General features: G+C 37.5%; 3 protein-coding genes across 13 annotated transcripts in view; 1 reads left to right on the forward strand and 2 right to left on the reverse strand.

Moving 5' to 3' along the window:
- LOC126412087 (dual oxidase maturation factor 1-like) overlaps positions 1–22,411 on the reverse strand; it is a 134,620-nt gene extending 112,209 nt beyond the window's left edge. Inside the window, exons 1-2 of one of the 5 annotated variants that reach the window (XM_050081503.1) lie at positions 22,306–22,411; positions 11,568–11,775 (exon numbers count right to left, since the gene is read on the reverse strand). In XM_050081503.1, the coding sequence (XP_049937460.1) occupies positions 11,568–11,729 (162 nt within the window). In that variant the 5' untranslated portion in view covers positions 11,730–11,775; positions 22,306–22,411. Of the gene's footprint in view, positions 1–11,567; positions 11,776–13,132; positions 13,381–22,305 lie in introns of those variants that run through there. The other 4 variants (XM_050081502.1, XM_050081505.1, XM_050081501.1 and 1 more) reach the window with 4 other exon arrangements.
- Positions 22,412–22,456: 45 nt separating this feature from the next.
- Positions 22,457–24,791, reverse strand: part of LOC126412085 (GPI mannosyltransferase 2) — a 263,581-nt gene continuing 261,246 nt past the window's right edge. For 6 of the 7 annotated variants that reach the window (XM_050081494.1, XM_050081498.1, XM_050081497.1 and 3 more), the window contains one exon: positions 22,457–24,685. In XM_050081494.1, coding sequence (XP_049937451.1) covers positions 22,820–24,346 — 1,527 coding nt within the window. In that variant the 5' untranslated portion in view covers positions 24,347–24,685 and the 3' untranslated portion in view covers positions 22,457–22,819. The remainder of the gene's footprint in view (positions 24,686–24,791) is intronic. The other variant, XM_050081500.1, reaches the window with a different exon arrangement.
- Positions 24,464–24,791, forward strand: part of LOC126412084 (dual oxidase-like) — a 257,727-nt gene continuing 257,399 nt past the window's right edge. The window contains exon 1 of the mRNA XM_050081493.1: positions 24,464–24,576. The gene's annotated coding sequence lies outside the window, so the exon portion shown is untranslated. The remainder of the gene's footprint in view (positions 24,577–24,791) is intronic.

Raw genomic sequence — 24,791 nt, forward strand, 5'->3', positions numbered from 1 at the left:
TATAAAAGAACAAAATAATAGAAAAATATTAGGGCCTGAGTTTACGATGTGAGGACTGACACATGAATCCAAACCACACCGGGTACAAACCAGCAAAAAATGTTTCGACATAACAAAATGAATAAAGTACATAATCATATCAACACACACACATACACACAGTTGTGATGACCAGGGCTACCCAAAACAGAGTTAAGCATGAGTCTGTCTATGACTCAAGTTCCAATCAGATACAATATTGCAATACTCAGGATAAATACAGGTAAACAGAGTCATAAATTAGCTTTGAATGCTGACACAATCCAGTAACTTGAGAACAAAAATCAGAGTATGAAAGCAGACATGTCTACATCTGTTATATTGTTTATACAAGTAGGTGTCTTCCACATTATTTGCTAATTGTCCATACAAGTAACCTACGTACAAAAAGACCTAGAAGATTCATTTAAAATTGGTGAAAAAATACGTAGTGATTTAAAGTTACATAATGTGTTGGAAAGTCAGTCCCCCTATTTGAAAAAAACATGCATTTATGCAGAATAACATTGTCTTTGGCAGTCTTGACTAACAATTCACAAATATCAGTCACAACACAGATCCAGTAGACAGATGCTCGAGTATGTTACCCAGCACCCATGATCTCTTGCAAGTTGACTGGTCCAGCAGGATACGCCATACAGCAGAGTGGGGAGTGTATCCGTCCACATCTTTTACATTCCTCCGTAAAGTTCTCATCACACACTCCAATGGATAGATAACTTCCTGTCTAGCATTCACATCACATCCTGAAACATTGTTTTGTGTACCAAATGTCCTCCTCAACACCTTCACATCACACGAGATATGCTCTCCTTAGTCATTTTTTTAAAGTCAATTACATGGGATTTATGTCAGGTGAGATTAAAAAGTTTTTCTCTTGTATATCTTATGCTTCACGAAGCTTTCAAGACTTGTGCAGAGACAGAGAATTTTAATAGCGATATGTGGGACAGTTCTTTCAGTTTATCCAGGTCCCATCTCCTTAAATTCCCACCTTTTTGCAGTTTCTTCAATTTTAATCTACAGTTCATAACCAATAGATTGTGGTCAGAGTCCACATTTGCCCCTGGAAATGTCTTACAATTTAAAACCTGGTTCCTAAATCTCTGTCTTACCATTATATAGTCTATCTGATACCTTTTAGTATCTCCAGAGTTCTTCCATGTATACAACTTACTTTCACGATTCTTAAACCAAGTGTTAGTTATGATTAAGTTATGCTCTGCGCAAAATTCTACAAGCGGCTTCTGCTTTCATTTCTTAGCCACAATCCATATTCACCTACTATGTTTCCTTCTCTCCCTTTTCCTACTCTTGAATTCCAGTCACCCAAGACTATTAAATTTTCGTCTCCCTTCACTACCTTAATAATTTCTTTTATCTCGTCATACATTTCATTAATTTCTTCATCATCTGCAGAGCTAGTTGGCATATAAACTTGTACTACTGTAGTAGGCGTGGGCTTCATGTCTATCTTGGCCACAATAATGCGTTCACTATGCTGTTTGTAGTTGCTTACCCGCACTCCTATTTTTTTATTCATTATTAAACCTACTCCTGCATTACCTCTATTTGATTTTGTATTTATAACCCTGTATTCACCTGACCAAAAGTCTTGTTCCTCCTGCCACCAAACTTCACTGATTCCCACTATATCTAACTTTAACCTATCCATTTCCCTTTTTAAATTTTCTAACCTACCTGCCCGATTAAGGGATCTGACATTCCACGCTCCGATCTGTAGAACGACAGTTTTCTTTCTCCTGATAAGAACGTCCTCTTGAGTAGTCCCCGCCCGGAGATGCGAACGGGGGACTATTTTACCTCTGGAATATTTTACCCAAGAGGACGCCATCATCATTTAATCATACAGTATAGCTGCATGACCTCGGGAAAAATTATGGCTGTAGTTTCCCCTTGCTTTCAGCCATTCGCAGTACCAGTACAGCAAGGCCATTTTGGTTGGTGTTACAAGGCCAGATCAGTCAATCATCCAGACTGTTGCCCCTGCAACTACTGAAAAGGCTGCTGCCCCTCTTCAGGAACTACACGTTTGTCTGGCCTCTCAACAGATACCCCTCCGTTGTGGTTGCACCTACGGTACGGCTATCTGTATTGTTGAGGTACCCAAGCCTCCCCACCAACAGCAAGGTCCATGGTTCATAAGGGAACGATTGACAGGAATGGGGGAAAGAAATACAGTAGAAGAAGAATGGGTAGCTTTGAGGGATGAAATAGTGAAGGCAGCAGGGGATCAAATAGGTAAAAAGACGAGGGGTAGTAGAAATCCTTGGGTAACAGAATAAATATTGAATTTAATTGATGAAAGAAGAAAATATAAAAATGCAGTAAATGAAGCAGACAAAAAGGAATACAAACGTCTCAAAAATGATATCGACAGGAAGTGCAAAATGGCTAAGCAGGGATGGCTAGAGGACAAATGTAAGGATGTAGAGGCTTATCTCACTAGGGGTAAGATAGATACTGCCTACAGGAAAATTAAAGAGGCCCTTGGAGAAAGGAGAGTCACTTGTATGAATATCAAGCGCTCAGATGGAAACCCAGTTCTAAGCAAAGAAGGGAAAGCAGAAAGGAGGAAGGAGTATATAGAGGGTCTATACAAGGGCGATGTACTTGAGGACAATATTATGGAAATGGAAGAGGATGTAGATGAAGATGAAATGGGAGATATGATACTGCGTGAAGAGTTTGACAGAGCACTGAAAGACCTGAGTCGAAACAAGGCCCCCGGAGTAGACAACATTCCATTAGAACTACTGACAGCCTTGGGAGAGCCAGTCCTGACAAAACTCTACCATCTGGTGAGCAAGATGTATGAGACATGCAAAATACCATCAGACTTCAAGAAGAATATAATAATTCCAATCCAAAAAAAAGCGGGTGTTGACAGATGTGAAAATTACCGAACTATCAGTTTAATAAGTCACAGCTGCAAAATACTAATGCGAATTCTTTACAGACGAATGGAAAAACTGGTAGAAGCCGACCTCGGCGAAGATCAGTTTGGATTCCTTAGAAATGTTGGAACACGTGAGGCAATACTAACCCTACGATTTATCTTAGAAGAAAGATTAAGGAAAGGCAAACCTACATTTCTAGCATTTGTAGACTTAGAGAAAGCTTTTGACAATGTTGATTGGAATACTCTCTTTCAAATTCTGAAGGTGGCAGCGGTAAAATACGGGGAGCGAAAGGCTATTCACAATGTGTACAGAAACCAGATGGCAATTATAAGAGTCGAGGGACATGAAAGGGAAGCAGTGGTTGGGAAGGGAGTGAGACAGGGTTGTAGCCTATCCCCGATGTTATTCAGTCTGTATATTGAGCAATCAATAAAGGAAACAAAAGAAAAGTTCGGAGTAGGTATTAAAATCCATGTAGAAGAAATAAAAACTTTGTGGTTCGCCGATGACATTGTAATTCTGTCAGAGACAGCAAAGGACTTGGAAGAGCAGTTGAACGGAATGGACAGTGTCTTGAGAGTAGGGTATAAGATGAACATCAACGAAAGCAAAACGATGATAATGGAATGTAGTCGAATTAAGTCGGGTGATGCTGAGGGAATTAGACTAGGAAATGAGACACTTAAAGTAGTAAAGGAGTTTTGCTGTTTAGGGAGCAAAATAACTGATGATGGTTGAAGTAGAGAGGATATAAAATGTAGACTGGCAATGGCAAGGAAAGCGTTTCTGAAGAAGAAAAATTTGTTAACATCGAGTATAGATTTAAATGTCAGGAAGTCGTTTCTGAAAGTATTTGTATGAAGTGTAGCCATGTACGGAAGTGAAACGTGGATGATAAATAGTTTAGACAAGAAAAGAATAGAAGCTTTTGAAATATGGTGCTACAGAAAAATGCTGAAGATTAGATGTGTAGATCACATAACTAATGAGGAGGTATTGAATAGAATTGGGGAGTAGAGGAGCTTGTGGCACAACTTGATAAGAAGAAGGGCTCAGTTGGTAGGACATGTTCTGAGACATCGAGGGATCACCAATTTAGTATTGGAGGGCAGCACGAAGGGTAAAAATCGTAGAGGGAGACCAAGAGATGAATACACTAAGCAGATTCAGAAGGATGTAGGTTGCAGTAGGTACTGGGAGATGAAGAAGCTTGCACAAGATAGAGTAGCATGGAGAGCTGCATCAAACCAGTCTCAGGACTGAAGACCACAACAACAACAACAACAATAATGTGGGAGGGTAAGATTGCATGTTGCACTTGCATGAAATCACTCTTTGTGGACAAAGCAGCAGTGGGACACAATGCTCTTTTCTAATGAGACCTGTATCAGTCTCCACCCTGACAATACTGATACTTGTGTGTGGGGGCAATAAGGATGACATTTAGATTCTGATTGTATCACAGACCACCACCCGTATCAAGGTGGTTCCATCATGTTTTGGGTTGGAATTATGTCTGGCTGCAGGATATCCCTTGTGCCAAAACATGGGAGAATGACTGTTGTGAAATATCAAGACGAGACAACATCTTTGCATGCACTGTGGCTTCATTTTGTGAACATATTGCAGCAGGATGTACTCTGATGGATAACAATGAACACCTTTGTCATCACGATCTTGTGAACACCTTCGTAATGGAGCACAGAACCAGCTGGATGGAATGGCCTCCATATTCTCCAGTTCTCACCTGCATTGAGGATGCATGGATCACATTGAAATGAGCAGTTTGCAATCATCCTGCCCCACGTAATAGCATATCGTAGAGGCCGCTGTGGAGGAATTAGACAATATCCCAAAGGATTGTCTGGGAGATTTGGTAAGGAGTATGCCTAACTGTATTCAGAAATGTCTCTAATTATGAGGAGGACCAATTCTTTCATAAACAATGTGTTATGCATAATGACACTGATAGAAACAGTAGTGTTTGAAGTGGAATCTTTTGTAAGGTTTTGTTTGTGTTTATGAAGTGGAAATGTGTTTATCTTCTTTACTTTCTTTTACTTATGACTGTACCTGACAGAACAAAATCAATTTTGTTTCCTATAATGTCCAGTATTGACATTGAAGCAATATGGAACATTTATTTCAGCCACTGTACTTAATGATGAGGGCATAGAACTTGCTTCCAGTCAGAATGAAGCTTTTGGAAAAGCAAATAATGTCAAACAGGAAGGTAATGTAAGAGAGAACGGTGAATCATTGGTAATTAGTAGTGATGTACATGAGGAGCAGTCTGTTGATACCAAGGTAGATGTTGTAACTGAAACAGGTTGTTTACTAGCTGGAAATGAAATGATCAGCCAGTTTGATAACTTTACTGAGGCAAAGGTGTGTAAAATGCTGCAAATTAGCAACAGTATAAATGAGTTACCAATGGTTCAATGGGAAGCAGACAAGAGACCCAACAGTGTAGGGATGTATATGAAACAGTGAATAATGGGACATTAATGTAAATGGTTTTGATGAGCACATAGTTGTTGATATGAATGTTGATGTCATTGTGGATGGCTGAGTCAGTAAGTATGGAAATAACAAATGACATTCTTCAAAAAATAGATAACAGTGTGAATAGATGTCAGATAGAGAAAGAAGCTGAAAATTTGCTGGTAAACAGTAATGTAAGTAATCTGCAACTAATGAACTCATGGTCTTGTAATTATGATAATGAACTAATTTGTGGGGAAGAACGTGGAAAAGCTGTTGACATTCCAGATTTGGGGGTTGAGCAGATGATACTAAAGTAGATTGTATAGCATTAATGAATGACACTTTGGTTAACGTTAATGTCAGTGTGAACAAATGTCAGGATGGAGGAGAGTGTGAATCATTAATTATGGAAATGGGTTGCATACAGATGAATGTGATGTGACTGGGAATGAAATGCCATTTGTCTAGAAAAGGAATGACAGTGTTAAGGAGAAACACAAAAATGTACACAAAAATAGCTTGATTTCTACAGAAAGTAAAAACCTATCTGAACCACCAGTAACTCAGATTTGGAGGATTTTACCAAAAGGAATATCAATATTTGACAGTAATCAAGTAGAAATTCAGATTGATAATATTGACAACAAAGATGAAGTTAAGGTGAAAGTTTGTGAACTACCAATTCCTAAATAGTTTTCTTGGTACCTTTAATGAAACATTTCCACCCAGACTCTGCAACAAATAAAGTGACAAATAAATCAAAGTGGGGCATCCAGGGCACAAAAATTTCCATTGCGAGGAAAAGGCACGGAGAATCAAAATGTAGTAAAGATACTGATTTCATTGAATATGTGAGACTCAGTAAAATTATATTTAAAAGAGCTGTCAATGCAGCAAAAAACTGGTAAATAACAGAGGCTGTATGGTCAGTCATCAAATCTGAGTTAGTGTTGATGCCTGTAACCAAGAAATTTCATAAAATTAACATTGAAGGAAACTTGAATATCAGAGTGCTTCATTGGATTCCTTATAAGTGTAGAAAAACCTGGTATAAATGTAACTTATTATTACAACAAAATAAATCCCTTTGGCCTTAATGAACTCTTAACAACTTAATTAAAAAAAAAAAAATCCTGTGAAGGATGTAGAAAATTGAATCCTAGGGTTAAAAAACAAAAACTCTGCAGTCTGTGATGGAATACACACTAAAGTTATTAAAGCAGTACACAAAAAAACTGCAAACCCACTAGCTCAGATAATAAACTGATGATGAAGAGGGCTGCTTCACTTTGAAATAGGCCAAAGTCAAACCAGTTTTCAAAAAGGCGTCAGAAGAGATGATGGGAAATTATTGTCTTATCTCAGTTCTTTCAGTCACATTTAAAATATATGAAAAATTTTCTGTTGGCCAAATCGAAAAACTTAATTGCAAACTATTCCATTATTTTGAACAATCAATTTGGTTTTCAACAAGGGAAAAGCACCTTAGATGCTGAGAAAGTAAGTACATCATTAGACAAGAGGAATAAGGTGGCAGGAATTGTCTGTGACATGACAAAGGTGTTTGATTCTCTGAAACCATGAACAAAATACTGTGAATAATGCAGAAAACTTTTCAAATGAAAAGTGAAATTCTTGACAAAGTTATCATTGGTGTTAATCAGGGGGTAGTATGAAGAACTATTAATGTAAATACTGACACATAAGAGGGAGATAGCAATGGAATGATTTCTGATGTAGTACCAGAAAATATTATTGATTTACAAGATGTGTGGGTCAGAGCCACAGACAGAAGGTGTCACTTCAACACAATGTTAACGTAGAGAACAAAATCAATAATAGGGTTTACCTCTCAGATGAAAGATCAATAAAATATGGTGTTCCTCAGAGCTCTGTTCTATGGCTGTTACTTTTCCTCATTATTGTAGATCACATGAGCCCACAAAAAACAATCCTGTTTGCTGATGATACAAGCATAGTGTTGACTGGATCTAGTCCTAAATAACTTCAGTCAGCATCTGATAACTCTATGAAAAGGCTTTCTGAGTGGGTTTGCTATTGCAAGAACAGACACGATTTATGGAACATAGTACTTTATAGAGCAACACGTAAGATGCAGGGAAGCACAGGTTGTGTGCAGCACTGAACACACTGACTGGACAACAGTAATACATGTTACAGAATAGGGCAAGCACTTGTTTGCAATTGTTTAAATAATACTGTTTCTTTGGTGACTCACCGGAGTGCGACAAGGGGCTGAACCAGGTGGCCTCTATAAGTGGGCCTGTGAACTGTATGGATAGGCAATCTATGAAATTGCGGGTCATGAGTGCAGGTAAATCAGTCCTCCCTAGCAGGTGGGAAAACAATATACACACATAAAAACACAAAGAAGAGAAAAATATATGGTACATAAAAATGCTTGGTATAGAAAAAAATACATAGTACAGAAAAAATGCCTTGTACCAAAAAAGCACTGATCTCACAAGGCATTGAGATTATGAGTCACAGAAAACACCAATGACAGCAATGATGTAGATTTTATCACCGCCTTGTCCGTCACAGAAGCCAAAGGGTTAAAAAGGGCAACCAACAGCTTGTGATCCATGATTAAATGCAACTTAGAATCAAACAAAAATATGTGAAATTTCTTGAGGGGGAACACAATAGCTAAAGCCTCCTTTTCAACCTGAGAATACCACTGCTGAGCAGTAGCTAAAGTCTTAGAAGAGTAAGCAACAGGTTCTTCAGACTTGTCCGCATATTTCTGTGCAGACACCACACCAAGACCGTGCTGAGAGGCATCTGTAGCTGACACGGAATGCTGACCTGGCCAAAAAGTGGCTAGACATGGGGCAGATTGAAGCTTAGATTTAAGCAAAGCAAACGCTTGGTCACAAGCTGAGGACCAGAAAAAGGGTTCATTTTTATGCAAAAGTGTGTGCAGAGGTGAGCAATAGAGGATGCGTCAGGTGGAAACTTATGGTTGTACACAACTTTACCAAAAAACACCTGCAATTCCTTAACTGAGGTCAGCTGCAGCAAAGGCCCAATTGCACCAACATGGTGACATAAAGGCTTGATCCCTGTGTATGAAACCTCAAAACCTAGGTATTCAACTGATGGTTGAAAACATTGATATTTAGCAAGATTGCACTTGAGACCCATAGACTGCAAAATGGAAAACAGCAATCAGAGATTTCTAATATGGTCTGCAGAGAAAGAACCTAAAACAATGTTATCATCTAGGTAATTGATGCAGCTAGGCACAGAGGATGTCGGCTGTTCTAAGAAAGGTTGAAAAGTTGTGGGAACCCTAGAAACGCCAAAAGGCAAGCATTGATATTGGTATAGGCCGCAAGGTGTGTTGATAATGAGAAGGTGCCTAGTGGCCTCATTCAAGGGGAGCTGGAGGTATTCTTCTGACAAATCAATCTCGGAAAAGTGCTAGCCGCCTTATAATTTTGTGAGCAATTCATCATGGCAGGGCAAAGGAATGTGCATTAATCATGACACTGAAGTCACCACAGAGGTGAATCTTACCCATTGGTTTCTTAACAATGACCTGTGGTGTAGCCCATTTATTGGATGAAATAGGCTGAATGACATCGAGTGACATCAAACAGTCTAATTGAGCCTTGACAGAGATGTGTAATGTGATGGGCACCTGCCGCACCCAAAAAAATGATGGCAGACAGACTCTTTGATGGTAATGTGGGCCTGAAAACTGGTAGCCCAAGGGAAAACAGAGACAAAAACTCTGTCCAGAGGGACTCCAGTTGCTGATACAGAACTTGATCTGGCACTAAATTTACCTCATCGGCAATGGAGAAACTGATAATGTTAAACGTGTCTAATCTGAACAGGTCTGTGTCATGGGAATGATCCACAACAAGGGAGGTGATAGGGCGAACAACAGGTTTGTAGGGTAAAGGAGCAGAAAACTGACCTAGGGTCAAAATCTGCTGTTTATTGTAGATATCCAACTTCTGTGAAACCTGTGTGAGGGGAAAGGAGCTCAGGTACTCGTACGTTTGTGTGTTTACTAAAGTCACTGCAAATCCTCTGCCCACTTGCATTTTTAGTGGTTTCTGAAACACACATAAATCAATAAATAAAAGTTATGTCCATTGGTACTACTGTGCCTGCCATGTTTGTAGAGGAGCTACACACCAATACAAAATGGCCTTTATTTTGGCACTTGTTGAAAACAGCCCAACACTTAGGGTACACAGCATGCTCGTATTGGACGAAGCAGTATGATCAAGATGGAAGGTGGTACATGGCTGCTGTCATGATGCAACCTGTTGCTGTTGTGGCTGTAGCTGACACTGAGACAAAGGTTATACTGCTGCAGTGGCTTCCCTGTCATCCTGAACGCTTGCAGCGTGCCTAACTGTGGTTGGCTGAGCATTTTCTGATACCTCTCTCCATGAAGCAAACTGATTGCCTGTGGCCCATGACACTTCAAAGGACTGTGCTATATTGAGTACATCTGTAAGCATGGGATTCTCACACTGAAGTGTTTTTTTGTGGACTTCCTTATCTGTGGCTAGATGAATAATAACATCAAGCACCATATGACCAGCATAGGGTTTATGATGGGTACTAGTTATAAATTTACGATGACGGCTCAAACCATGTAATTCTGCAGCCCAGTCTTTGTAAGATTGGTTTGGACATTTTTAACAATTGTTCTTGCACAGGCACAAGTTGACACAACTGATAAATGCACGGTGAAAGCCAGGAAAGAAAGAAATCCCTACACTGGTTGAGATCATCCATGTGAAAAATCTAGAAATGTTGGTATAACTGTGTCTCATAGGAGTCGCAATCTTCAACCGATTTATTACATGCTGGAAAGGACGCTGACAGGTGAGTAATCTGCTGTGATCACATGGGTGCCACTTGATTGAGTGCATGGGCAAGGGCCTATTGTTGTTCTGCGAAAGCTTGCTGGTGGGCAGTGATACATTGAGATGATTTTCAGGTGACTTAGCACTGACACTAACATGCGGAAGAAACGTAGTCCTCACCAATCACCAAGTTTGCTATAGCAAGAACAAACACAATTTATGGAACATAGTACTTTATACAGAAACACATAAGATACGATGAAGTACAGGTTGTGCCTAGCACTGAACACATTGACTGGACAACAGTAATACAGGTTACAAAATAGGCCGAGTGCTTGTTTGTGATTGACAGCTCGCCAAAGAATGCCAGGGGGCCGACCCAGGTGGTCTCTATAACTGGCCTGTGAACTTTATGGACAAGCGATCTCTGAAATCACACGCATCATGAGTAAAGATACATCAGGTTTAACAAAACTTCCTAATTGTTAATAACAGAAAAACGGTATGTCTTAACTTCCATTTAATTCCTTATGCCTAAAAACAATCCAACTACATTTAAATAATAATATAATTCAATATCTAAATACAACAACATTTTTGGGTCTATGGGTTCAACAGAATTTAAAATGGGATTCATAGATAAAAAACTTATCAAAAAAACTCATACATCCACAGTAATGCAAGCATGCCATGCATAGTTCCACTCCTTACTCCACTATGGGATCATCTTCTGAGGAAATTCAGCTCACTGCACAAACATATTTAAACTACAAACAAGAGCAGATCTGGTGACCACTGTCTCGTAGAGGTTCAGAAATAAATTTAAAAATATGGTCTTTAACCTTTGAGTACCTACCTATTCCAGGAAAAAGTAAACTACTGAAAGGGGATCAAGACATAGGAAAGAGTTGGAAGCAAAATGTAGGTACATTAAATATGGGAATAAGAATCATAAACACCACATTTTCGTTGGTACTTAGTTATGGACAAGCATATTAATAAATGAACATAATGAAGCACAATGTTCTATTTATTCAAGTCTTACTGATCATTTGCCATCTTGTGCTAGATGTCAGCTTCCATTTGCACTCATTTCAACAAACAGTAAAAGCAGTGCTTCAAAATACTAGATCTTTAGTTTCACCTTGACACCTCCAGTTACATTGCAGGTGACAAATGCAAAACACAGATTATGAAAATCAATATTATGATTTCTTGTGTGTGTAGGAAAATTCACCACCCTGTATTTGTTTGTACTTACTTCCTTCCCTTTATATCCTGGTATCACTAAATAAAATGAAACGGCAAGGATGACAAATGACAAAATCAGTCCTGCTTCTAACACATCAGCAGTAACAGCTGTTTTACTCTCCTCATACTGTGTGGGGAAACCATGAATGCGGTGGAAATTAAACCAGCTCATCTTCAGGTTTTCTTAGTTAAAGTACAGATCAACTTCAACTGTTTATCTGCAAAAATTAAAATAAAACAAAAAATTAAAGTAAGAATTATTAAAAGTTGTTGCAAGACTGTTGTGTAAGCAGTAAATAAGCGCAACAGTGAATGAACAAAACAGAACATAATGAAGGCTTGAAATCTTAACGGCCCTTCCCCTAAAATGAAGGACAGTTACAAACAATGAATTTATGTACACAGTTTTACAATATTTTAAACAGAAATAATGAACAAAAGGGATGCACAAATTTAAAAATATAGTCTTTAACTTTTGGGTACCTACCTATTCACAGGAAAAAGTAAACTACTGAAAGGGGATCAAGACGTAGCAAAGAGTTGGAAGCGAAATGTAGGTACTTTAAATACAAACTCAAATCATAATCCATTAAATATTTTGCAACCCAACCACGCTTTTAAGGAAAAATAGTCTCATAAAACCAGGAAGTTCAATTACAGTAGATGGCAAGTAATGAAGTTTCCCCACTCTCCTTTTTCACTCAACCATCAAATCACCCAGCACCATATAATATCAGTAAGAATCCTACTTTCTTGTAGAGTAACATAATGACCTTCTCCTTTAAACCCTCTCAAAAATAAACTTTTTCATATCACAAACTAAATAATCAAAACCAAGAGATTCTGAGCATTATAATGAATTTATTACAGAAAGATAAAAAACATTCTCTCTTCAAAGATGTATCTGCCCTCTCTTAAGAACCTGTTGCAGATGTTTCTTGGAAATTCCTGTTTTCTTCTTCAGCATTTTATTCACAACTCAGTCACTAATACATCTGTGGGAATAATGACAGCTTGTCTATCAATCTGACTGTTCCGTGTGACGTGGAAGAGGCTTCCTCAAATCTTGAGGTCATGAATCTTTGCTCTTGACTGATTGGATTGTATATTCCGCAGCTTCAGATCCAAGTGCATTTCAGTTTCTTTCCACAAATATAAATTTATCTGGTTGTACTTCACATTCTATATTCAAAATTGGTTTTGTTAATATTTTCTTTATACATACAAAACATATAAATAAATAGCAGTATTTACATTTTGACAGCTGCCATCATTTGTTTCCAATACTCTCCCCTAAAATGATAGCCTCATGCATTCACTCACTTGAACATTATATTACATAGCAGGTCCTAGAATGTAGGGGAACCTTCGGGGAAAATGGAGTTTGTCAACAAATATACTAACAGAGAGAACAAGCTTTTGTAATCAGATTTGGTGTACTACACTATCTAACAGTTGTTTTAGTGATGATCTCATGTGTTACTAAGATACGTTTTTGCTTTGAGGAATAGCCTATACTCCAAAAAGAGTATATAATATCATTCAGCATGTGCTTACTTATTGTTGTATACTCACTGTTCACAATATATTGTTCTGTATCATTCACAGAAAAACACTGGCATCTTGTATCAAGACACAGCATCAGTAATTTCCTAAAAATGATTTATGGAGCTTACATTTGTGGCATACAAAAGTGAAAAATCTCTGGCTATAATTCAGTCTACTTGGTTATGGTCTACTTCAGTAGAATACTGCACATTGAGGCAATGTAAAGAGTTCACACACGGAATAACACCAATCCTTAGCAGACTTCCTCCTTCACTATCTGCAGTTCCAGACAGAAGCTCGATCAGACACCAACATCCGGTGAGAAGTGATAACAAGTTTGATAAATATGAAAGGAAGTCTAAGTTGAAGCCAGAAATCAGTTTCACAAGCTAGGTCTGAATCAGCACCAAGTATTACACACAGGAGATGCATGAGCAACTGTATACAGCTCCAGTGAAATGAAACACTAATATAGTTATTGATTAAAAATGGATTTATTGGCAGAAGTAAATTGTTTCCAAAATATGAGAGATTATACTATCTAACCCAATCTCCTTGAGAAGTACACATAGCATAGGTTCCCCTCTCCTCTGCTCGATAGCTACACATTTAACTATTCATAGTCTAAATTGAACCATGGCTACTAACAAGTAACAGACTTATTTTAGCCCATCATCCCCCACCATACACACACACAACAAAGAACAGATTCTATTGTTACATTTGTATCACTGCCTTGCAGCACATATTTATCATACGATACACAACATTAGCCCCCCCATGAACCATGGACCTTGCCGTTGGTGGGGAGGCTTGCGTGCCTCAGCGATACAGATAGCCGTACCGTAGGTACAACCACAACGGAGGGGTATCTGTTGAGAGGCCTTTTCAGTAGTTGCAAGGGCAACAGTCTGGATGATTGACTGATCTGGCCTTGTAACAATAACCAAAACGGCCTTGCTGTGCTGGTACTGCAAACGGCTGAAAGCAAGGGGAAACTACGGCCGTAATTTTTCCCGAGGGCATGCAGCTTTACTGTATGATTCATTGATGATGGCGTCCTCTTGGGTAAAATATTCCGGAGGTAAAATAGTCCCCCATTCGGATCTCCGGGCGGGGACTACTCAAGAGGATGTCGTTATCAGGAGAAAGAAAACTGGTGTTCTACGGATCGGAGCGTGGAATGTCAGGTCCCTTAATCGGGCAGGTAGGTTAGAAAACTTGAAAAGGGAAATGGATAGGTTAAAGTTAGATATAGTGGGAATTAGTGAAGTTCGGTGGCAGGAGGAACAAGACTTCTGATCAGGTGACTACAGGGTTATAAACACAAAGTCAAATAGGGGTAATGCAGGAGTAGGTTTAATAATGAATAGGAAAATAGGAACGCGGGTAAGCTACTACAAACAGCTTAGTGAACGCATTATTGTGGCCAAGATAGATACGAAGCCCACACCTACTACAGTAGTACAAGTTTATATGCCAACTAGCTCTGCAGATGACGAAGAAATTGAAGAAATGTATGATGAAATAAAAGAAATTATTCAGATAGTGAAGGGAGACGAAAATTTAATAGTCATGGGTGACTGGAATTCGAGTGTAGGGAAAGGGAGAGAAGGAAACGTAGTAGGTGAATATGGATTGGGACTAAGAAATGAAAGAGGAAGCCGCCTGGTAGAATTTTGCACAGAGCACAACTTAATCATAGCTAACATTTGGTTTAAGAATCATGATAGAAGGTTGTATACATGGAAGAACCCTGGAGATACTAAAAGGTATCAGATAGATTATATAATGGTAAGACAGAGATTTAGGAACCAGGTTTTAAATTGTAAGACATTTCCAGGGGCAGATGTGGACTCTGACCACAATCTATTGGTTATGACCTGTAGATTAAAACTGAAGAAACTGCAAAAAGGTGGGAATTTAAGGAGATGGGACCTGGATAAACTGAAAGAACCAGAGGTTGTACAGAGTTTCAGGGAGAGCATAAGGGAACAATTGACAGGAATGGGGGAAAGAAATACAGTAGAAGAAGAATGGGTAGCTCTGAAGGATGAAGTAGTGAAGGCAGCAGAGGATCAAGTAGGTAAAAAGACGAGGGCTAGTAGGAATCCTTGGGTAACAGAAGAAATATTGAATTTAATTGATGAAAAGAGGAAATATAAAAATGCAGTAAATGAAGCAGGCAAAAAGGAATACAAACGTCTCAAAAATGAGATCGACAGGAAGTGCAAAATGGCTAAGCAGGGATGGCTAGAGGACAAATGTAAGGATGTAGAGGCTTATCTCACTAGGGGTAAGATAGATACTGCCTACAGGAGAATTAAAGATACCTTTGGAGATAAGAGAACCACTTGTATGAACATCAAGAGCTCAGATGGCAACCCAGTTCTAAGCAAATAAGGGAAAGCAGAAAGGTGGAAGGAGTATATAGAGGGTCTATACAAGGGCGATGTACTTGAGGACAATATTATGGAAATGGAAGAGGATGTAGATGAAGATGAAATGGGAGATACGATACTGCTTGAAGAGTTTGACAGAGCACTGAAAGACCTGAGTCGAAACAAGGCCCCCGGAGTAGATAACATTCCATTGGAACTACTGACGGCCTTGGGAGAGCCAGTACTGACAAAACTCTAACATCTGGTGAGCAAGATGTATGAAACAGGCGAAATACCCTCAGACTTCAAGAAGAATATAATAATTCCACTCCCAAAGAAAGCAGGTGTTGACAGATGTGAGAATTACCGAACAATCAGTTTAATAAGCCACAGCTGCAAAATACTAACACGAATTCTTTACAGACGAATGGAAAAACTAGTAGAAGCCGACCTCGGCGAAGGTCTGTTTGGATTCCGTAAAAATAATGGAACACGTGAGGCAATACTGACCTTATGACTTATCTTAGAAGAAAGATTAAGGAAAGGCAAACCTACGTTTCTATCATTTGTAGACTTAGAGAAAGCTTTTGACAATGTTGACTGGAATACTCTCTTTCAAATTCTAAAGGTGGCAGGGGTAACATACAGGGAGCAAAAGGCTATTTACAATTTGTACAGAAACCAGATTGCAGTTATAAGAGTCGAGCGACATGAAAGGGAAGCAGTGGTTGGGAAGGGAGTGAGACAGGGTTGTAGCCTCTCCCTGATGTTATTCAATCTGTATATTGAGCAAGCAGTAAAGGAAACAAAAGAAAAATTCGGAGTAGGTATTAAAATCCATGGAGAAGAAATAAAAACTTTGAGGTTCGCCGATGACATTGTAATTCTGTCAGAGACAGCAAAGGACTTGGAAGAGCAGTTGAACGGAATGGATGGTGTCTTGAAGGGAGGATATAAGATGAACATCAACAAAAGCAAAACAAAGATAATGGAATGTAGTCGAATTAAGTCGGGTGATGTTGAGGGTATTAGATTAGGAAATGAGACACTTGAAGTAGTAAAGGAGTTTTGCTATTTGGGGAGCAAAATAACTGATGATGGTCGAAGTAGAGAGGATATAAAATGTAGACTGGCAATGGCAAGGAAAGCGTTTCTGAAGAAGAGAAATTTGTTAACATCGAGTATAGATTTAAGTGTCAGGAAGTCATTTCTGAAAGTATTTGTATGGAGTGTAGCCATGTATGGAAGTGAAACATGGACGGTCAATAGTTTGGACAAGAAGAGAATAGAAGCTTTCGAAATGTGGTGCTACAGAAGAATGCTGAAGGTTAGATGGGTAGATCACATAACTAATGAGGAGGTACTGAATAGGATTGGGGAAAAGAGGAGTTTGTGGCACAACTTGACCAGAAGAAGGGATCGGTTGGTAGGAAATGTTCTGAGGCATCAAGGGATCACAAATTTAGTATTGGAGGGCAGCGTGGAGGGTAAAAATCGTAGGGGGAGACCAAGAGATGAATACACTAAGCAGATTCAGAAGGATGTAGGTTGCAGTAGGTACTGGGAGATGAAGAAGCTTGCACAGGATAGAGTAGCATGGAGAGCTGCATCAAACCAGTCTCAGGACTGAAGACAACAACAACAACAACAACAACAACACAACATTAGACTATAAGCCATGCTATTTTGACCTTCTTGTTTTTCTTCTACTGAAAATGCAACAGATGAAGACTTAATCTGGAACATATTTTTCCTCCTATACCCCAGATGTATTCATACATTTTCTACCACATCTCTAAGTAGCCTCCATCTAGGTCTACTACAAGGAAGCACAATCAGCTCCTGTGTTTGCTGTTCTGGAACTTTTCTTTCAGTTCCACTGCCCACCATTACTCTACTGAACCTTTGTACCTCTTTTTTTGCTTCTTTGTCTCCCCTTTACTTACAATTCCTACTTTGCTTCACTACCTCTTTGCTCTATAATTCATTTTGTCATGAAATTTAAATATTTGCTCATAATGCTCTATTTCTCACAGAAGCTGGATAGCTGTTCAGATACCAATATGGACAGTCAAAATAGCCTACTAAAAATTATGAAGCACTCCCTCATTTTTTATGTAATATATTTACCATCATTGATGTGAAACTTCAGCCATATAGACAGAGTTGGACATATAACTAAGAGAAGTAACAGTTAAAAATTAATTATGGACACTGTATGAACAACCAATAAACAGTGTTTGTGGTTATAGAGCTAAACAACAGACATTTCCTGAAATGTAGATTTAAATTGTTTGCTAAGCATTTCCAACAAACTTTTCAACTACCATCTTGCAGCTTCTTCTCCTTTTTTCCCCTAAGAAATCTCTGCAATGTCGTTTACCTTGTTTTAATTTTTGTAAGTACACTTTTGTTTTCATCAATTCGCAAAATTAGGTGCTTTTGGCTCTACCATTACTTTGACATGTAGCAGTTCAATCGCAGGCAATGCTTATTTCTTGATGTTTAGTTATGCACCTGATGATGTGGCTATAAGTCATGAAACTGGTACTGCTTAAATAAAATTGGTTCAAGATACAGCTGCTTTTAAGTGAGTTCTTGCTGTAAAATGTATTACCACCACTGCGGATGGCCCGACCACTGAGTTGTTCGTCATATGCACAGCATTTGGTTTAGCTGAGTTTGTGTCTTTGGTTAGTAAGCTTGTGTTATCAGCAAAGATTATAGTGTTAAAGTCTTTGGTACATAATTTAAGTATGTCAATAACAGGGATGGCTCCATCAGTGAATGTTGTGGTATTTAATAATTCGTGTTCCACCAGCATAAATTTAGTTTCAGTCCCGCACTGCAATTTGTCGAACTGCTTTTGATGTCTGCCATGAAGGATACGTATCAAAATAAGAGAAATGCTCTTAATTTATTGGGAAAAATTTTATGGTTCAAACACATAACAATGTCAGTGTGATCACTAAATATGTGAATGTGGTACCATAGCTTTTTCTTGTTTAGTTGGTGACAGCTGCATTTTCCAAGCCTTATATTTCTTCCACTATGTAAAATTCTGGAATGCAGTTAACAACATTGCTGAGTATTTCATTTTTGTTACTTTCTCGGGAATTACAGCTGATCACATTAACTCTATTTTTAGGGACTGTCGTTGCTACTGAATCTGAAGTCTGTAACAAACTTGTATCTTAAGTCATTACAAAGTTAGCTTGATGACTGTCTTATCATGTTAGCAAAATATTTTAATACTACATTGTAAATGCCACAATGGGCAGAATAACTACTGTTTTTAGCCACCTACCGCTTTTTAACCACTGTAATTTTGTTAGGTGCTTAAAAGATGAAAGTAATAGCATTCCTTAGGTAAGCAGTGTGCACAAGATTAAATCAAATGCTTCTAATCTTTGTTGACCCTCCTTACCGATGGGTCCCTCTCATCTAGTGGTCCAAGTGGTCTGGCCTTTTTTTTTTTATCCATTCTCTTCTCCACGGAAGGAACAAGTAGTTCCGTAAGCTAGAGTGTCTTACTTTTATTTTTGTGTGTGTCTATTTGCAGTGCTGCAGATTTCACTTCTTGAAGATAAGTACTGGAGAGCATTTGTGTATCAGAATTTATTAGTTCTCTCACATGAATTGTCCTTTGCTACTTCTGAATTTGGCTGTTTGTCAACAACTGCAATTATTACTACCGCTGAAGAAGTAATCATTCAGATTTGCAACCGATGATTTTAGCATGTCTTCTTTTTTGTCACATGGCATTAGAGAATGCAACTGAATTAGCTTTTCTATTTTATTTGCTCTTCGTTTAATAGTGTTCCTGGTTATTTTTGCTTTGTTTTTTGAACACTTTACTTTTGTACATGTACATGTGTTTTGCTATTTTGCTTACAGAATTCAACACTTTACAGTACTAGTGTTAATAAATTTTCATTTCTTGAAGAGAGCCTGCATTATGAATAAAATAAAATGGTAAAGCCATCATCCACCCACAGGTTGGTTTGAACACCACAGTGATTTACTAGGCATGGTCCTGTTGGAGATAGTTTGCCACTGCTTTGCTTTACTGGTTTCCTTTGACCTTTGAACTGACTTATTCAGACATGATGCAAATCAGCATTTCTTACATTAGCAAACATTTCCAGAGGTGAAAGAAGTGATTAGTGACAGATAATAATCCTAGGATTAACCAGGGATAGAGCCCAAGACCTTTGGATCCACAGTCTGGCACTTCACCATTGAAACACTGAGCAGCCTTCTGAGTTCAGTAGGAGTCTCTGTTTCTGCCACAAGCTGCTATATTTCATGTGTTATCCATCCACTGTACATTTTTCTGTCAAAGGTCTCAAAGTGCTGAAGGAATACATTCAAGGGAAGAATGTATTGTAAACTTCATGCCAGGGTTTTTCCTGTACGTTTTCTCACAACTTCATGCCCACATTTCTGTATACATTTTTTTATGTTCTGAACCTAACAGCCTGTTTTAATGATGACATTTTAATGTTGTGGTGATGTAAATTATTTAACTGTGCTTTTACATCTAAATCAATGAAGCCAATTGGCCCCAATACCAAGTTGTACACAGCTGCTACATTGTATCCATTACTCATCAGTGTCAAAGGAGTGAAGTGACTGTGTAATTAGAGGTGATTTCCTCATCTCCATTTATATATATGGATGACACTACCGCATATTGAAGTGTGAGGGGAAATATACCATGGGCCTTTGACTATTCACGAATTCAGGTCAGCCTATCTAGACAGTAAAAAGTTTTTAATGTTTTGCAAGAAACACTGTCATACCGAAGATTTTCAATTATATGAAGCGCAAATGTGGCTGAATTAAGTTGTTTTAGAAGTCCCAAAATGTGTTTTTCACAGTTTAAATTTTCACTGATACAGACACCTAAATTTTTTAAAGTTTTCATCAACTTATCATTTCATCACTATATGTTACATTTATCAGAGATGTAGTACCTCTTGATGTGCTGATGTGAATATGTTGCTTCTTTTTGAAACTGAGACCATACACAGCAAGCAACTCAATAATACTTGTAAGAACATTATTTACACGTTCTTCTATTATGGTGTGTGCATTTGGACTGATTACAATTCTACTGTCATCCACAAAAAGAAGTAATTCTGCCTGTTGTCTATTAGATGGAAAGTAGTTTATGTGTATGAGAAACAACAGTGGATCTAATATCGAACCTTGTGGAGTTCTGTAAGTGATTCCCCCCTCCTCCCCCCCCCCCCCCAAAAATCAGAAGAATCTCTCCTACTTACATTGGGTAAATTATTAACTACAACTTTTAGCACTGTTTTGGTTAGATATGACATTATCCGTTGGTTGGCTATAACACCAATTCCATGAAACCTCAGATTATTTGAGAGAATATTGTGATTCACATAGTCAAATCCCTTATGTAGGTCACATGCAATACCAGCTGATGTTATTAAGAACAGATAAATGGAAAAGGGGTAAGTTTCATTAACTGTGTTCACACCAAATTTTGTTTTGTTTGAAAAACAAGATTTCTGGGGAAAAGAAATTAATGTAAAAACAGAAAAAATGTAATATGTTGATATAAAATGATGAAACACATTTGAACGGAATAAAAAAATCAGAAGCTTAACTTGAATGTTAAAGAAGTTTTTCTACAGAAAATTGTGTGAGCTAAGTAAATATCCCAAGCAACAAGTCTTGGGTGAAATGCTGTCCCAAACAAATACCAGTGATGCATGTAATTCATTCTCCTCCATCTTTAAGGGATATTTCATTATGTGCTTTCCAAGCAATTCAAAGACAAGTTCCCGGATCACATCTGACATTATAAATTGTTGTGGAACTCTACAAACACTGAATTGTGAAATGAAAATACAAACAAGAACTGTGAAATAACAACACACAGTCCTCTCCAATCACACTGCAAATCCATATATATAAAACTTAAAATACTAACAATACCTTCACCATAGACATTCAAATGTGCTTTATACATCAGGTCACGCCTTGAAGAGTTTCTGACAAATTCTAACTTTCATAGTTACAATACCTGATATAGTTCAGCACCCCATACAAGTAGAAGAAAAAAAAAAAAAAAAAGGATCAACACACAAAGACACATAAACCACATCGATCTTAAACTTTACAACAGACTGCTAGTCTACATCAGAAAGTTGCAAGAGGGAAATAAATTTAAAGCAGAATTTTAAAAACTTTTACTCGGTAAGTGACTATGTTGACGAATTACATTTTATTGATTAAGATTATATAAAGCCAATACCTAAATTACTGTCTTTTGTCCCTTAAAATTAACATAACATTTACACATCTGAAGAGCAGCTGTCATTTGGCAAAAACAAATTCTTTGTTGAATCACTGTTCTGTTAAACGATTATCTGGTTGAGGAGGATAAAAGTAGAGGTCTATGAATAACTGATAGCAATTTTTAATAACAGAAGTGTGTAAGTAAATAAATTTTATTAATATGTATTTTATCATCTTTGTGTTATTTGTATGTGTTATTTTATGTATGTATCTGTTTGTTCTATTCCCTTAAATGATTTTACATAAAATGTGCATTAGGACAACAGCCATACAATATTTATTATCTGTGAACGGATAATGTAATAAATAAATAAATAAGTTTAGATGTGATCTGACAGACAAAAAAATGACAGTGTTCACTACATCTTTTGTTCTATATGGTATGAATGCTATATAAACATTCTTCTTTTATCATGTAGTCTAAAACAATGTTAATTACCAGTATTAAATTTTTATTATGGATGTATTGCAATAACAGCAGCATACCTCATGTAAAAGTGCAACACAATTTACTTGCAAGTGAAATACAAAATATCAAGAAGTTACTATAACACAGATTTACCTATAGGTTTCAACATTCTGTGCTGCAATACAGGAAATTCTGTGGCCGATAGATGATTAAAGAGGAAATACTCCACCACAAAAATTAAAACCACACATCCTGTTGTATGTTCTTTATTCTAATGCCTATTCCTGCAAAGATACAAGTATTCTGTAACAAATCACTATCAGATATAAGAATAATAGTTTTCAAGTCTATGATTATCACAAGGCTCTTAAGCATTTCTTTGACTGGATACCATATTCATTGTCCTTGGTCACCACTGTCTTGAGAACAAGAGTGCTTTACATGTCCATAAATTAAAAGTAAATACTGTTTCTCACCAGTAATTGACATGAATTTTAATGTAATGATACAATGAAATACATGTTCTCATTTGTTCATTTGATTAAGGAAGAAAGAAAAAAAGTCAATCTTCTTTCTATTTGTAAGAACCTTTTAAGTCCATGGATAAAAGTTACTGAAAAGTATGGTTCCAATGATTAAATAAGATATGAAATAAATTTTGATAAACTTTGAAAACATTTTTTGTGGTATGTCAAAAGTCACAAACAAAATGTTCCACCAGTCTTCAAATTTTGTTTCAAACTCAACTGATTTTGTTTTTTTCTTTGATACATCTTTTTTATCTTGTTTCTTGCAGGCTTCATTTGAGATGTGGAGTTTACCAGTTAGAACATATGCAGAAAACCAGTACAGTACTGGGCTTGATGAAGCTACCATTCTAGTTGTCACCTGTACATGAATGTTTAGTAAGCAAAATATTGTCAGTCCAGCAGCATGAGCAATAAAAGGGAGAATGTTCAGTGGCATACCTGAACTAGACTCTACCTTTAAGTTCAAAAATCGTATATTAAAGTTCATGTGTAAGCTCACAAAACAAAATGTCATTGTGAATATTAGGAATATAACTGGAGCAGCAAGAATAAAATTAGGGATCTGCTTAAATTCGTAGTATCTCAAGAAACCAACATTCCAGTAATGTTGCTGCACATACATGTAAGGAAGAATGAGTTTGTCATCACACCACGGAAGATATCTTGAGCCAGGCAAGACAAAATCTTTCTCATGTGCAAATATGGCTAAGAAGGCAGCGATGTCATAAGTATCAGCTTTGCAATATTTGGAATAGCAATATGCTTGAAATGCAAAAAATGGTGCCAATGAAATAACAGTCACTAACACAGCCTTCAAGAACAGATTCAAGAAGGAACCATCTGCATCTATTACATCTGTCCTCTTCACAATTCTTTTATCAGATTTGAGTTTATTTGACAATCTTTGGAATACATTATTGGCAATTTTGAATAATGGAAACCAAGTATTTAATATCCCATTGGATCTCACCGATGCAGAAAGACCTAAAGGCACACTGCAAAGAATACCATGATCTGAAACAGATAAGTACATCCCATAAAACGAAAAGAAGGAAAATAGTGTTTCAGAGTATGGTGCACTAAAGAAGATGCTGGCAGGATTTACACAAAACATTATAGAAGCAACATAAGCCAGTTGACAATTCTTGAACAGTTTTTCAGTCAAATCATATAATACTTCTGCAGCCTTTACAAAAAAGTAAAAATTAATGGCAACTGCACAAAAAGTGGTTACAGATGTTTCATTAAGAATGATTGAGAGAGGAATATACAAGATCCTCGATGTCAGATGTGTAAGGATTGGGTACGTGGGAAAGAAAGCAAGGCAATTTTCAAATGTATACCCATACCGAGAAATGTGCAAAAAATACTGGGCATCCCAGCGGTTAATACCACCAAAGAGGAAATTGACAATACTATCACAGACTGTGGCATTCTTTTCATAAGGATTTGATGGACTAATAAATGCATCGGAATTGTGATCAGGTATTAAATTATTAGACAGACATGACAAGGTAAGTACAAACAGTCTTGATAAAATTGCAAAAGTGGTCACTTTTGGCTTCAAACTGAATGCCTTCACAGTCATTTTTATTCATTGTGAATCTTCCATGTGCACGTTATTTTAACATACTACTATGGCTTTCACTGAATACTAGACACTGTCTCACAAGCCCTCCATCTATCACTGTCCTAATCTGTTGCTGTAGTTAAGCAAGCATCAGGAAGGAAATGGGTCTTCCATTTCCTGGCAGCTGCTCTGTTTATTCACTGCGATGTATGTGCTTGGGAGTGCACTAACAGTCTTCTCATGTTGAGGTAAGGAATCACTTCAGATCATCATAAGAGCTAATGAATCCTCTTGGCTATGTCCAAAACTGCATCTTGTCATTTAGATGGAGGTGTTGTGGGGTTTTCTGTTGTTTACCTGTAACAGAATGAGCCACTGTAGAAAACAATGAATTTAGAACTAACTTGTGTATATCACTACATTTATGTTGATATGAGCATTTTGTTTAAATTATCACAAAACA

The sequence above is a fragment of the Schistocerca serialis genome, chromosome 7, assembly GCF_023864345.2.
Source record: "Schistocerca serialis cubense isolate TAMUIC-IGC-003099 chromosome 7, iqSchSeri2.2, whole genome shotgun sequence".
NCBI classification, from domain to species: Eukaryota; Metazoa; Arthropoda; class Insecta; order Orthoptera; family Acrididae; genus Schistocerca; species Schistocerca serialis.